The sequence below is a fragment of the Neophocaena asiaeorientalis genome, unplaced genomic scaffold (assembly GCF_003031525.2).
Source record: "Neophocaena asiaeorientalis asiaeorientalis breed wild unplaced genomic scaffold, Neophocaena_asiaeorientalis_V1.1 scaffold197, whole genome shotgun sequence".
Lineage (NCBI taxonomy): Eukaryota > Metazoa > Chordata > Mammalia > Artiodactyla > Phocoenidae > Neophocaena > Neophocaena asiaeorientalis.
In genome coordinates this window covers 4148279-4162296 of record NW_020174703.1, presented here as the reverse complement: position 1 = coordinate 4162296, position 14018 = coordinate 4148279, and the positions used below count along the sequence as shown (strand labels likewise).

Genomic DNA, 14018 nt, shown 5'->3' with positions numbered 1-14018 from the left:
TGTTTTTCAATTTACTTTCAAATTTTGCTTTTAATTATTAGTATATAAGGTGTTAACATATATAAAACATAGTAGTTTTTTTATTTTACTAGTTTGAAAACAAAATTTCTGTTGAATTCAGGAACAAAAAGCATCAGTGGCATGGAGGAATTAATTTCAGTGTTGACAGATAAAAAGCACACTAATTTTCAGGACAGTGCAGAGAAGAGAAAGCAGTTCATTCAGAGTAACTTGTGCCACATAGCACTTAATCATTCTCATTTTCTGAAAATTTGCCTGGATTCAGATAACTTTCTACAACTTCCTACATGTCAGTTTCCTTCCTATCTTCTGAAGTATTCCCAAAGAGACCAATTTCTTTCTCATGCTGCAGGAAAAGCTAGTATTGACTGAAAAACAAAAAAAACCTCACAACCTAAAAGTTGAGAATTATGTTTTATTCAGGTTCTTACTGGGGACAGTAGCCTGGGATACAGCCTCTCAGATAGTTCTGAGAAACTGTTCCAAAGAGGGAGGAGCCAGGATTTATAGGGGTTTATGCTGGAAAAAATGTAGTCACACATCAAAAAATTACCGCTAATCACAAAAACCAGACGTCTCAAGTTAATGATTTTAGTGCTTTTCTATGTGTGAGAAGATGCAAGAGTCTGAGCTCATAGAAATTATTCATTGATATGTATCTTAACTGTTTAGAGCTAGTATTCTGTTTTTTCTCCATCCTGAATTCCCCTCAGGGTGCACAGTCATGGGGTGGGAGTAGTGGCTGAGGACTTGGTGGCAACTCTTTGAAATGGCAGGGGCAACATTTATTTTGTCCAGTCTAGAGAGAAGCAAGAGTTGACAGAGACAAGAAATTTCAGCATCCCACAAAGAGCTTCTTATCCATTTACAGAAAGCATGCGTTCAGGTGGAATCCCAGACCACATACCCGGATGGAAAAACAGTCATTTAAAAGTGTTGTTCAGGGCTTCCCTGGTGGCGCAGTGGTTGAGAGTCCGCCTGCCGATGCAGGGGACGCGGGTTCGTGCCCCGGTCCGGGAGGATCCCACATGCCGTGGAGCGGCTGGGCCCGTGAGCCATGGCCGCTGAGCCTGTGCGTCCGGAGCCTGTGCTCCGCAATGGGAGAGGCCACAGCAGTGAGGGGCCCGCATACCGCAAAAAAAAAAAAAGTGTTGTTCATCTTAAAATCTGATTATAGAATTTTTAAATCTTAGGACTAAAAGGGTTCTTAAAGCATTTTCTTCCAGAACTAGGATCCCTGTAATCTTTAAAATAACAAAGAACATCTAGGTCTTTTTGGTTGAAGACCTCCTGTCTCCTTTTCTTTGGAACAGTAGTATGTAAACTTTTTATTGTTTTTTTGAACCTAAGCATATATTTTAATGCCTCTGATTAAGTCAGACTGTATCCATCTGAACCTGATTATTCTCTCTACGATTTCACAAATTTTAGGGATATAGCGCATTTGCTTTTCTAATTTCTTAGTCCTTTCTATCCTGAGTCATGATTTCTGTTTTATTCACTTCTCCTTTCTCCATTTTTACATCCAGGCTGAGAGTGATGCTGGTGCAAATCATGTCATGGTCAGATTTGTGCCACTGTAATGTACAGATCCTCCTTCAGTGGAGCCCTCAGTAGCAGCTGGTGGTCTTTCTGTTTCCCTGGTTAGCTCTTTTGTCTGTTCTCAACAGTAGCTGTTTGAAACATTCTCTGTATTTTTCAAACCCTTGACCCAGAGATCCTCAGTCACTCTCAATTACATCTTCAGCTTCCCAAAGTAGAAGCCATTCGAAGGGCACTTCCTTTTTGTGGAGCCTGCATACTCACCTAGTTCCCATCCATACAGCTTCTCAGAGGCCTGGTGTTACTGATTATCCTCTCCCTCCCTGTATCTTCAGCTTCTTTCTCTCTTTGGGTGGGATTATAAGGAGTAAATAAGATGCAGGTCTGGCGCTTAGCACCCAGTAAATAGCAGCAGTTGTTGCTGTTATCACCGTCATGGCCAGGAGGAGGTTGAGAGGTGGAGGAAGAAACTAGTGTCCCAACTGACCTTAAGCAGACCATTTCTGCCCAGGATTCTTTATCTATGGAGTGAGATAAGGGGATTAAGTGATCTCCAAGTCCCTGCAGGCTCCAGCATTGTGTTGGTTTCTGCCTTGTTAGTACACACATTTGGTTTCTATACTTAATACTATATTATTATCTTCCTGCATCTATGAGTATTTTGCCATCACTACCAATTGCTGGATGATATTTTAATATTATATTATATTATAAGGATAATATTTTATTATAAGGAGACCATGATTTACTTATTCCCTTTCATTGTTGGGCATTTGGATTACTTCCAGTTTTACAGTCTTCTGCAGATACAGAAGCAAACATATTTAAAGATACATCTTTGAATCCCATCTTAATTTTTTCCTAGGAATAAATTCTACATAGAGAATTGCCAAGTAGTAGGTTTTTATAGATATTGTCCCAAAATGCCAATCAGAAAGGTAGTTTCAATTTATAGTCCCATCAAAATCCCTGTTTCCTGATACCCTCTTCAACAATTAGTTGTTCTTTTAAATATTTGCCAATTTGATAAGCAAAAATAGCATCTTTCTGATTACTAATGAGGTGAACATGCTTAATGGTCACTTGTGCTCTTAATGCGTTGCTCTTTCATCTCTGCTGATTTTTCTGTTGTTTATTTTTTACTTGTAAATTCTGTAATAGATTAACTATATTAACCTTTTATCACGTATGCAGAAAATACGTTTTCCCAGTTTATCATTTGTCTTGGTGATTTAAAAACTGCAAAGGTGGAGCAAATAATGTGACGCACTTCCATGTATCCATGAAGGCCTCTGCAATTACCACTCGTGCCCACTCTCATTGCATAAATTATGTTTATGGTATTTTTTTAAGATAGAAAAGCTCTGAATGGTGATATGGTTAATATGTACTCTTCTCCTTAATGATGCCTTTGGTATTAATGTGTTTTTGTTTGTTTTTGTTTTTCAGATGTAGCCTTGGCCGCCGTCCTTGTCCCTGTGCTGGTCATGGTCCTTACCACTCTCATTCTCATACTAGTGTGTGCTTGGCATTGGAGAAACAGGTTCGTACAAAACTAGTTCACCCAACTGGTCCTAGAGGGGATGTTTCCAAATGTGAAATAGAAACTAAATGTAGAAGATGAAGTTTTTTGAGAGGGAGAGTTAAGACAGTCATTAGAATAAAAATATATATACTTCTCCTTTATTCCTGTAAAAAATGAGTAAGTTCAATTCCATAATCAGTTACTAAGTACCTTTATTGTATCAAATTTTGTATTATACAATGGGTTACACACATCAGCAAGATATAATAGATACTTAGTAGCACTTTGAAAGAATGAGACACAATTATTATCTCCAGATTGTTTAGCAGGATTGACAACTATACTTTGGCATGATGAGTTGTATATGAAGTGCTGGGGAACACAGACGTAAGAACCATGAGAATTACCTGAAACCTTTTTTTCAGAAAAGAGTGTTCCTCAAATTTGGCATGGTTTGCCTTAAAGGAGGGATTACATTTGGCGAGATAGAGGAAGAGAGAATGGCCCAGATGGATGGGATGGCTTGCAGGAAGGCACAGAGTTGTGGAATGTAGGCAGAACAGTGAGTCATCCCACAGGGGCTTGGCGTGCGGGAGCGCTAGGAGACCCATAGAAATGCAGCCTGGGCCTGGGACCAGAAAGGACTTTCTGTAGATGGGGAAATCCTTGAGCAGGGTTCAGCAGACAGGTGATATTATCAGATGATTGTAGAAAAATGGTGGCAGGAGGGTGGATTGAAGAGGAGAGAGAGACTAGAAGAGGCAGAGAGATGAGTTAGGAAACTATTAAGGCCACACAAGAACATGATACTGCAATTCTAGGAAAGGGAGAGACTTGGAGGGGGAGAGGTTTCCTAGAGGCGTCAGTGCGGGGCTTGACTGGCCACTTGCTAAGGAACAGGAGGATCTAAGTTTCTCTCACGTTTCTGGCTTGTGCAGTTGACCGGTAGAGATGTCGTGAGTAGAGGTAACAGAGTAGGAGGGACAGAGTTGGTGACTGACAGCTTTGGAGGGACTTCATTTGTCTAGCCATCCAACACATATTTGAGCCTCCTACTCCCTGCCAAGTATTGAGCCGTGTGCTGGGAGTCCAGTGGTGAACCCCAGAGTCTATGGATGGGAGAGGATACTCTGCAGAAAACCTTCCACCGTGGAACCTGTTTGTTGCAGGGCCCAGCAGTATGGGCAGGTAGGGATCACGGGATTGGAGATAAAACAGTAGCCAATATTCAACTCACGACTCACTCGGTTTACTACACATAATTAGCGCACAACACAGGTTAGGCAAAGTGTTGGGGTGGGGGCAGGGGAGGAGGATGTAAACGAACCACTCCAAGGAGAAGCCTTGAAGGAGGCATCTCAGCACCAACAGCAGCACATGACAAGTGAGAGTGGGAAATCACCCCGGCTCCAGCAGGGCCGCAGGCGGCCTCCATCTGGAACAGCTCTCAGCAGCATGGGGGCCTCCAGCCAAGATCCTTCAGGTCACTCTGTTCAATGGTCTCCTCTTAAGGAATAACTGTTACCCCAGGGGAAGAGTCTGGACTCCTTCAGTTGCTGTCTGTTCCCGTGCCATACATGGCCCATCAAACTTCTTGTCTAAAGTAATATTCTCCGTTTATCATTCGAGGACACTGGCAGTCCTACAGTGGATGTTTCAAAACAACTCACAGGCAAGTTCTTGTTGGCCACTGGGACTCCATTTTGAACTACGTAACATGTCTTAAATAGCTTAAATCCTCTAAGTTTCACCCAAGATGAGTAGGCATCATAACCGTGCCAACCACAGTTTGTTCCACGGGTGGAAGTAAGCTGGAGGAGGCGTGGGTACCGGATTCCTGGTGTTGAGGGGCTGTCTGTACAGAACTGACAACTTAGCATGAGAGCATGAGGCGGGGGAGGAGGGAACAGGGCTCTGGGAGAGTCCAGGAAGGAAAGTTCACGATGCTTTCAGGGAACCGGACAGCAACAGTAGTAGTGGTGAGAACAGTAGCAACGGCAGTTTCATAGAAAATAAAATGAAATGCTGGTTTTACACGTTTTTCTAAATGCCTTACATGTTTTAACTCATTTAATCCTTAAAACAACCTGTGAAGCAGGTGTTGTTATAAATCCCATTTTATAGAAGAGGAAAGTGAGACTGAGAGAGCACAGGTAACTTGTCCGAGGTCATCTGGTCAGCACATGGCAGGGTGGAGATTTGGTCCAGGCTTCAGAGCCCGTGCTGTTAGCCGCTGCAGCCTCTGATCAATCTGGCAGTTCAAGTCTAACTACTCTGCGGTTAAAGCCCCAGGGCGTGGGGGTGAGGACAGGGGAGTAGAGCTGTTGAGAGGCAGGAGGCAAGTCCTGAGATCAGTGTGGGATGACGTTTAAAGGACTCTGGACATTCAGACTCCCAAGAGGCAAGATGGAACACGAGCCTGTTCAGGACAAAAGGTCTGAGCTGCAGAATTGAGGTTACTTCTACAAACGTAGTGGATGAAATTGCTGACGACTGGCTTTGTGACAAGGAGTAAAGAGGAAGCGCCGTTAAGGGGCTTATGGAAAATAGCCAGGAGAAAAGTAATAATAAAAACAGCTGCAAGTTACTGAATCCCTAACCTATACAGGGCACTGTTCTAAGTACTTTACATGTAACGAATAAATCACCTGCAGCTTTGTCACTGGAGATCAAGAATATGAAATCCTTTATAGTACAACCCTTGGACAGCTTCAGCACCTACCATCTCGTCCACAAATTTTACGCTATACCTTACTTTGAAATAATGAAGTATTATATTTTAAATACAGCCAGACTTTAAAATGAGGGAGCTTTTAGTATCAATAATAAAAACATAGTTTTATACTAGAGAAGAATGTTTCGAAGCAGGAAAAGCACATAGCTTGGGCTCTTTGAGAAAGCCCCACTTGTGATCTTCAGCAAGTCACATAACCCTCTTTTCCTCGTTGACAACACTAGAACAACTTTCTCTTTAGCTTGCAGTGCATTATTTTAATTAGGTGTACATCAGAAAATGTCCTTTTGTGTGCTTGATTTTTTTCTTTTTAAAAAGCTCACAGTAGATAGCAATTCTTAATGTTGGGGAGGGACAGAAGTTTCTCCAGGGGAGGATGTGTCAGAATTCTGAGGAGCAGGCTGGGGGAGAACGTTCTTCGTTGCACACGTGGCCCTCGGTCCCCTCACTGTTAGTGACAGCATTGGCTTATCTTGCACAGGGTGGAGGAATCAGGTCTATGCAGTTAAGGGTGTGTGACACTTTAAACTTCTCAGGGGCAAAGGACTGTAGAAAAAAAGTAAGTTGAAAAAAAAGTAACAATGTAGAAGAAAATATGGGGGTTTTGTTGCTCTTGTTGTGTCCTGTGAACTTTGTGAATTGACTGATTTGTGAAATTTGTATTTGAAACCAAAACAAACCTAACATGATTTCCCCAGAATAATCCACGTGTCAGGGTTGGGTCTTTGATTTGATTCAAGGTTTTTATCTACATAGTCTTTTTTTTTTTTTTATCCCTTTATCCATTTGAGTGGAAAATAGTTGGGTAACAAGATAACTGTCTCAGGAGATAGTTTAATATTTATTGAGAGTCCAGAATTCATGAGCCTCAGCAGTGGCAACTTCAGAAGTCGAGTGAAAGAGGTCTCCCAGGGAAATCAGCAAGTAGAAATGTGTACTCTTGACTAATTATTAACTTTGGTGTTTATCCTGCAGTTTCAGAGCTTTCTTACTAGTGAATTAACTCTATTTGGTAACTTTTTTTTTTCTGTATTTTTCCAGAAAGAAAAAAGCTGAAGGCACCTATGACTTACCTTACTGGGACCGGGCAGGTAATTTGTGGCTTTACATCTCTTTCCATCAGAGGGAAGCCTCTGCCCACCAGCTGGCAGCAGTGAAAGAGGAAAGCCATTTTCAGGCCCACATAAACTCCCTAGCACTGTTGGAAACATGGCATTCCTCTTCTGTTCTGATCATTTTTACTTTTCTATAAAGTCTCTAGTCTGTAAGTAATGAAATGGGAAGTAAGAATTTCTCATAACACATGCTCTATTCTTTTCCTTTTGGAAAATTTGTCTGGTTTGTCCCATGTATGTATCGGTCTTGAGGAGACCAGCTTTCTGTGTGGTGTACGTGAACACTAGGTAAGAAGCAGAGGATTACAGTGCAGTGGAGTTCAGCGTTTTACGAGTCAGTGAAGTCTGCTATCTCTGCCATGAGTTGTCATCTTCCAAATTCCTGCTCTCTGTGGCAGGTGGCATGTTGCTGCAGGTGACACCAGGGGCCTTCTGCGGGTGGGTCTCCCACTTCCCAGTCTCACCACTGGAATGACTGTTAGGGGTCAAAAGAATTCACTGTGACGAGGGTAGAAAAGAGCAGTGATGGGGGCAGGTCTTGGGCTGCTACTTCTCACCGTCGTCCCCCCGCCCCCCTGCAGGGTTGATCTTAGAATTTTTTAAGCTTATTAAAACTTATTAAAGACCACTGCTATAACAAACTATATCTGGCTGCACTATAATAGCCGTGATTTGCTTCAGTATATGCTTTTGATAGAGATTTCTACCGTGTTCTGCTTTGCACTGGATAGTCTTATCAAAGCAAAAAATAAGTTTGAACAACTTAAGGAACTAGAAAAAGAAGAACAAACTAAACCCAAAGCTATAGGGAAGAAGGAAGTAATAAAGATTAGAGAAGAGAGGAACAAAATAGAGAATAGGAAGAAACAGAAAACAGTAAGTGTTGGCAAGAATGTGGAGAAACTGGAACCCTTGTGCACTGTTGGCAGGAATGTAAAATGGTACAGCTTCTGTGGAAAACAGAATTTTTTGTCAGTTCCTCAAAAAATTAAAAATAGAATTACCATATGAACCAGCAATTCCACTTCTAGGTATATACCCAAAAGCATTGAAAGCAGAGTCTTCAAAAGATATATTTACATCCGTGTTCATAGCAGCGTTATTCAGAATAGTTAAAACATGGAAGCAATCCGGGTATCTATCCACCAAAATAAATGGATAAGCAAAATGTGGTTATACACATAAAATGGAATATTAAGCCTTAAAAAGGAAGGAAATTCTGCAATATATACTACATCGTGGATGAACCTTGAGGCAATTATGCTAAATGAAATAAGCCAGTCGCAAAAAGAAAAATAGCATATGATTCCATTCATACGAGGTACTTAGAGTACTCAAAATTATAAAGACAGAAAGTAGAGTGGTGCTTGCCAGGGGCTGAGGGGAAGAATCAGGAATTACGGTTTACTAGGTATGGAATTCCAGCTTCACAAGGTGAAGAAAGTTCTGGAGATGGACGGTAGGGAGGGTTGCACAACAATGTGAATATGTGTTTAATAACACTGAGCTGTTCAACTGAAAATGGTTCAGGGCGTTCCCCGGCGGCCTAGTGGTTAGGACTCCAGGCTTTCACTGCTGTGGCCCCAGTTCCATCCCTGGTCGGGGAACTGAGATCCTGCAAGCCGTGCAGCGTGGCCAAAAAAAATGGTTAAGATAGGAAATTTTATGTTGTGTGTATTTTACCACCAGAACAACTACCAAAGAAACCAAAAAAACCTTGAACACAAAGGCTGGTTTGTATAAATATTTGTTATAGAAATGGCTTAAATGCAACAGGATTGCTCCCTTCATATACTGTTATCATTTCAAACATAGCTTTCTATGTAATGGTCTCTTTTACTTATGATCACAATGAAGGTTGGTGGAAAGGAATGAAGCAGTTTCTTCCTGCCAAATCAGTGGAGCACGAGGAAACCCCAGTTCGCTACAGCAGTAGTGAAGTGAATCACTTGAGTCCTAGAGAAGTCACCACGGTGCTGCAGGCTGACTCTGCAGGTAACTAGTGCAGCCACCATGGGAAGGAGAAGCTGCCGCGCTCACTGTAAAGTGCTGTGAGATTTGCAGTACCCTTTATCTGTTTCATGTATAGGAGATGAACTAGTTTCCAAATATAGAACCACTTTTTAAAAAGACCTCAAGAGAGTCATTTCTGTGTCTTAGATGTTCTGTCCATAAAACTGGGGTACTCATTTCTAAAAACTTTAGGCATTTTGTCTGCTTACCTGAAATTCCGTTTGGTTTTATTGGGCGTTTGGGGGTTTTAAAAGGAGAGCAGGAAAGACACAGTGGCCTCACAGTATTTATCCTATTAACGTAGAATATATTTTAAACATTTCCTAATATTTGAAAAAGGAAAAAAAAATCTATGAAATTATTTTCCAAGACGAATATTATTTCAGTAATGGAATATTTATTTTCCAATGAAGTACTGTCTATAAATCTGAAGAACATATACACTCTTTATGCAGACTTCCATGAATGAAGCTCTCTGGCACATCGACTTATTACCATGAGATATAGGGTAACGTCTTTAGTTTTAATTTTTGAAGTTAGTTGTTGCGGGAAGATCCATCAGTCTCCGTTGATAACAAACGTGCCATAAAGAGGTGTTTGTTTTCGGTGCAAGCCTGCAGCTGCCACCCTGAATTATAGGATCCCTGCCTTAATGAGATAACTTTTCTGTTGTCTGTGTTTTGCGATACCCACAGAGTATGCACAGCCACTTGTGGGAGGAATTGTTGGCACACTCCATCAGAGATCTACCTTTAAACCAGAGGAAGGCAAAGAAGCAGGCTATGCTGACCTAGACCCTTACAGCTCCCCTGTGCAGGAAGTCTATCATGCCTATGCTGAACCACTCCCGGTTACTGGGCCCGAGTACGCAACCCCAATTGTCGTGGATATGTCCGGGCACCCCACAGCTTCGGTTGGCCTGCCCTCAGCGTCCACTTTCAAAGCTGCAGGGAACCAACCTCCCCCTCTGGTGGGAACATACAACACTCTTCTCTCCAGGACTGACAGCTGCTCCTCGGCCCAGGCCCAGTATGATACGCCGAAAGGTGGGAAGCCAGCTCCAAGTGCCCCAGACGAGTTGGTATACCAAGTGCCACAGAGCGCACAGGGGGTATCAGGAGCAGGGAGGGCTGGCGAGTGTGGTGTTTCTAAAGAAACCCTTTGAAGGTGATGCTGCCTTTTACAAAGCATCATTTTAAAGCACATGGCCTTTTTAAAATTGTATTAGTGGTAGTAATATATAGAACGTATTACATATCTGTCACGGACGTGGTTGGGGGAAATGTGATGACCGAGGTACAGGAAACTACTAATCTTGCCATCTTGCTTTAAAAGTGTTACTGTAGCACAGTTACTGCTTGCCTATTAAATTTCAAATATCCTGTTTGTTACTACTGTAAAACACTATTTTATACAGAAAAAGCTCCCTACTATGCACTTCAAAGAAATTAAAAATCACTGAGAGTATTTATTACCAATGCTGCAGTTACATTGATGAACTCGAGATGGCTCTGTAAGCCTTTCTGGCAATAACGCACGGTACTGTTATAAAATGTCTGATGGCTTGAAATTCTGCTCTTTGTGAAAGGTGGGTACTATCATGACTTCTTCCTCTTCTATTCCTATATTGCTTTCTGAATTTTTAAAAAAAATAGTGACATAATCCTTGTTTTGATTGCAGTCATATATACTTATCCATCTTTCCTTAGGAAGAGCTATAGCTGGGAAATTGACCTGTAGTGAGCAGAGTGATTTTTCACTTTCTGACACCCTAACGAGCTTTAACATTTCATAGTACATAACTTGGCCTCATCCCTGCTTGTTCCACCTGGGGCCCTTGGTGGCCAGCCCCGTTCTTGTGTTTATAAATGCTTGAGTTTTTTCAGTGGGTGATGCTTGCTTTATCAACCTCATTATTTCAGATCCCCTAATGTTTCCATGTGGAAACAGAACAACTTTACAAATTAAAAAAGCTGTAAAGGAGATTCTCCTGCCCCGAACTTTACTTGCAATGGAATTTTTCCTAGGAGAGTTGTGAAAAGTTGAGGGTTTCTAAAAGTGAACGCTAAACAGTACCCACTTATATTTATCACGGTGAAAGGCAAAATCATGACTCCTCGGGAGTCATATAAATTACCACCCCCCGCCGCCAAAAAAAGTAACCGAATTTGTCCTCTTTGGTTTTACGTATACAGGTTATTCTTTGAATCTCAAGGTAATTTGTTGTTTTTAGTCGAATAAAGAAATACTTGTTTTCCACAGTAAACTACTATAAGAAATGTAAACCCAGCATGTATTCTTCAGCTCTGTGTGATTATGCCATCTATGTGGTAGGGGGTGCAGTCCTTTATATACCTAGGGAACAAATGTTTCAGCATCCTAGCAAGGGAAACTTCCTGTCTTGTTTTTGATACCTCTGGGCAACTTCTTTGTCACCATTTGCCCAGAACTAGTTTAAATGACTGAAATAGAAACCACGTGCAGCTTAGTAGGGTTAGTGTAGAAACCATCTTTAAAAGTCTTTAGACTGGTAAGATGATATGGAAGCTGACCATATGATTAAAATATAGAAACTTGGCATCCCCTCTTCTATCAATCAATATAAACCTTAGTTTGCAGACTTTATATTGAAATATACTTTCCCATCAGGTTCTAGTTGTTTCTTTTAGCCTGTGCCACCAGATGATGGCAGAATATGCTAAATTTGACTAATGATGTACAGTGTTCATTTTGCTTGCTTCCGTGAGTCTATCAGTATTGTAAAACGTTGCTTCAAAACAGAACTGCCTATTTCTACGGCCTCCCTGCCTTCTAGTTGTATGATTTTCTTGGTCTTATTTTCAGTGGCTTTTCCTTTTTTCCAACAGACTTTTGAGGCATAATTTTATTCAGTGAAAAACCAATACACATTTTGTTTCAAAATATTTGAAACAAAAAGCACAGATGTTGAACTTTTATTAAAACCTATGAATGTGTGAAGCACATGTATTAATGCAGTTATCCCCTTTCAGGTGGGAAGAGAGTAAACCAATTGCTTTATTTTTTTATTCGTCCTTAGTATACAAAAATATACTTTTTCTCAAATCATATACCTGTTCGAAGCTTTAAGAGAAATGATTTCAGTAACTATTTCATTTTTCCAAAGATGCTTGCTATTTTTGTTTGTGTGTACCTGATTGTTTTCCCATAGAACTTTTTTTTTGAGAAGCAAATGTTTTCTTAAATAATGCATGTTTTAAGACTTGATTCATATATTGCCACTGTGCTGTTTTTGAACTACCAATAATTTTTATAAAATACTTAGTTTTTACTACTATTATATATTTTACTTTCCAAATGAAGAGCTGAGCCTGATACAAAGGGTTGTACTGGTTTGTACTTTTTCTTTTAATTCGTATGTTTTCATATTAGAGTTTTGTTTTGGGTTTTTTTTTTTTTCCTAATGTTACTATGTCTGCTATATATACAGCTTTGGAGACAATCAAGTAAAAACTGAAAATGTGAAAGTAACCATCTTTTACAGAATTCCCTTGGAATTTTTATTCTTTGCTTGAAACATGTAAAAGATTTAACTCACTGTGGCTTATTGGATTAAATTCTTTCCCGTTAATGCAGTTACAAAAGTAGAATCAGACAGTGGTGCAGGAAATGTGGCCCTTAAGGTTTCATAAAATTACACTGGCTTCGCTGTTACTTGATCTTGGGAACCGGCACAGTTAAAGGGAAGATATTGTGAATGCTGATTTATATTTTATTGAAAGCTGTAAATCTAAATAGATCCAATTGCGTATGCAGGGTCTAGCCCAGTTATTTAAGTTCACGTTTCACTGTTTGCACTTTGTATTGAACAATGGGTTTATTCGCTGTTGAAATGGTTCGAGCAGAGGATTTATTCAGTAACTGAAATTAGGATGTTACGTATACACTTGCCCTCCCCCCCAACACACCTCCCCCCGACCCTCGCACTGGAGGGAGCAGAAAATGAGCTCGTTTAAATATGAATGTGGCTGTAATTCTATGGAATGTGATAAAGCTTGAACTTCTTTCCCTGGGCCCCACATTGTTACCTGGAGAGCAAGAGGGTTACAGAAACAACCATGTCAGATAATACAATTCGAAAGAATGAATAGATTAGGTGGGACAATAAAAGCTTTTCAGCCCCTCTTAAATCAATGAAGCTCTGCTTATTTAAAAAAAAAAAAAAAATTACCTACTGGCTCTGCCTTTCAGTTCTGAACTTGAAGTCCCTAAACTGCAAAATCTAAGGAAGAGTTGGATACTTTTAGGTCAATTGTGGCACCAGTTCTCATTTAATCCAACTTGTGACTAGTTTCTTCTCATCTCCTCCTCCTCTTTTTTGGCACTGGGAAAGGTAGAAACAAAACATGTATTGAAATACGTATTGGAAATAAAAATGGCTTGAGTGTCAGTGATATTCTCCCAGAATGTACTTTTCTTACCTCGGCATGTACTGTAGTCACTCAGTATTTGTATATGTTGCTAGAATTTAGACTGTATAAATAGTGAGATTTTAATGTGTTCATGTGTTTTTAATAAATTGTATATATGTCTTGTTCAGGTTTTTTGTTTTTTGCTTAAATAAAACAACCTTGAGGTTTGTAACCTTTCTCATACCATGCAAAATGCCAGATCCCTCAATTTTAAGATCAGGTTTTTATGGCCAGTATTATAGTACTTACAGTAACATTTGAAAATGCCACCATTGGGGGGTTTGGGTTTTTTTTGTTGTTGTTTTTATAAATTCATTTATTTATTTTTGGCTGCGTTAGGTCTTCGTTGCTGCGCGGGGGCTTTTCTCTAGTTGCAGTGAGCGGGGGCTAGTCTTGGATGCGGTGCGCGGGCTTCTAATTGCGGTGGCTTCTCTTGTTGCAGAGCACGGACTCTAGGCGCGTGGGCTTCAGTAGTTGTGGCACGCAGGCTCAGTAGTTGTGGCACGCAGGCTCAGCAGTTGTGGCACATGGGCCTAGTTGCTCTGCGTCTTGTGGGATCCTTCCCGGACCAGGGCTCGAACCCGTGTTGCCTGCATTGGCAGGCGGATTCTTACGCA

General features: G+C 40.7%; 1 protein-coding gene across 1 annotated transcript in view; it reads left to right on the top strand.

Annotated features, from left to right (window-relative positions):
• The window catches only part of DCBLD2 (discoidin, CUB and LCCL domain containing 2), a 71210-nt gene extending 57684 nt beyond the window's left edge, over positions 1-13526 (top strand). The window contains exons 12-15 of the mRNA XM_024759283.1: positions 3013-3106; positions 6864-6913; positions 8795-8932; positions 9646-13526. Coding sequence (XP_024615051.1) covers positions 3013-3106; positions 6864-6913; positions 8795-8932; positions 9646-10115 — 752 coding nt within the window. The 3' untranslated portion in view covers positions 10116-13526. The remainder of the gene's footprint in view (positions 1-3012; positions 3107-6863; positions 6914-8794; positions 8933-9645) is intronic.
• The last annotated feature ends 492 nt before the right edge of the window (positions 13527-14018 follow it).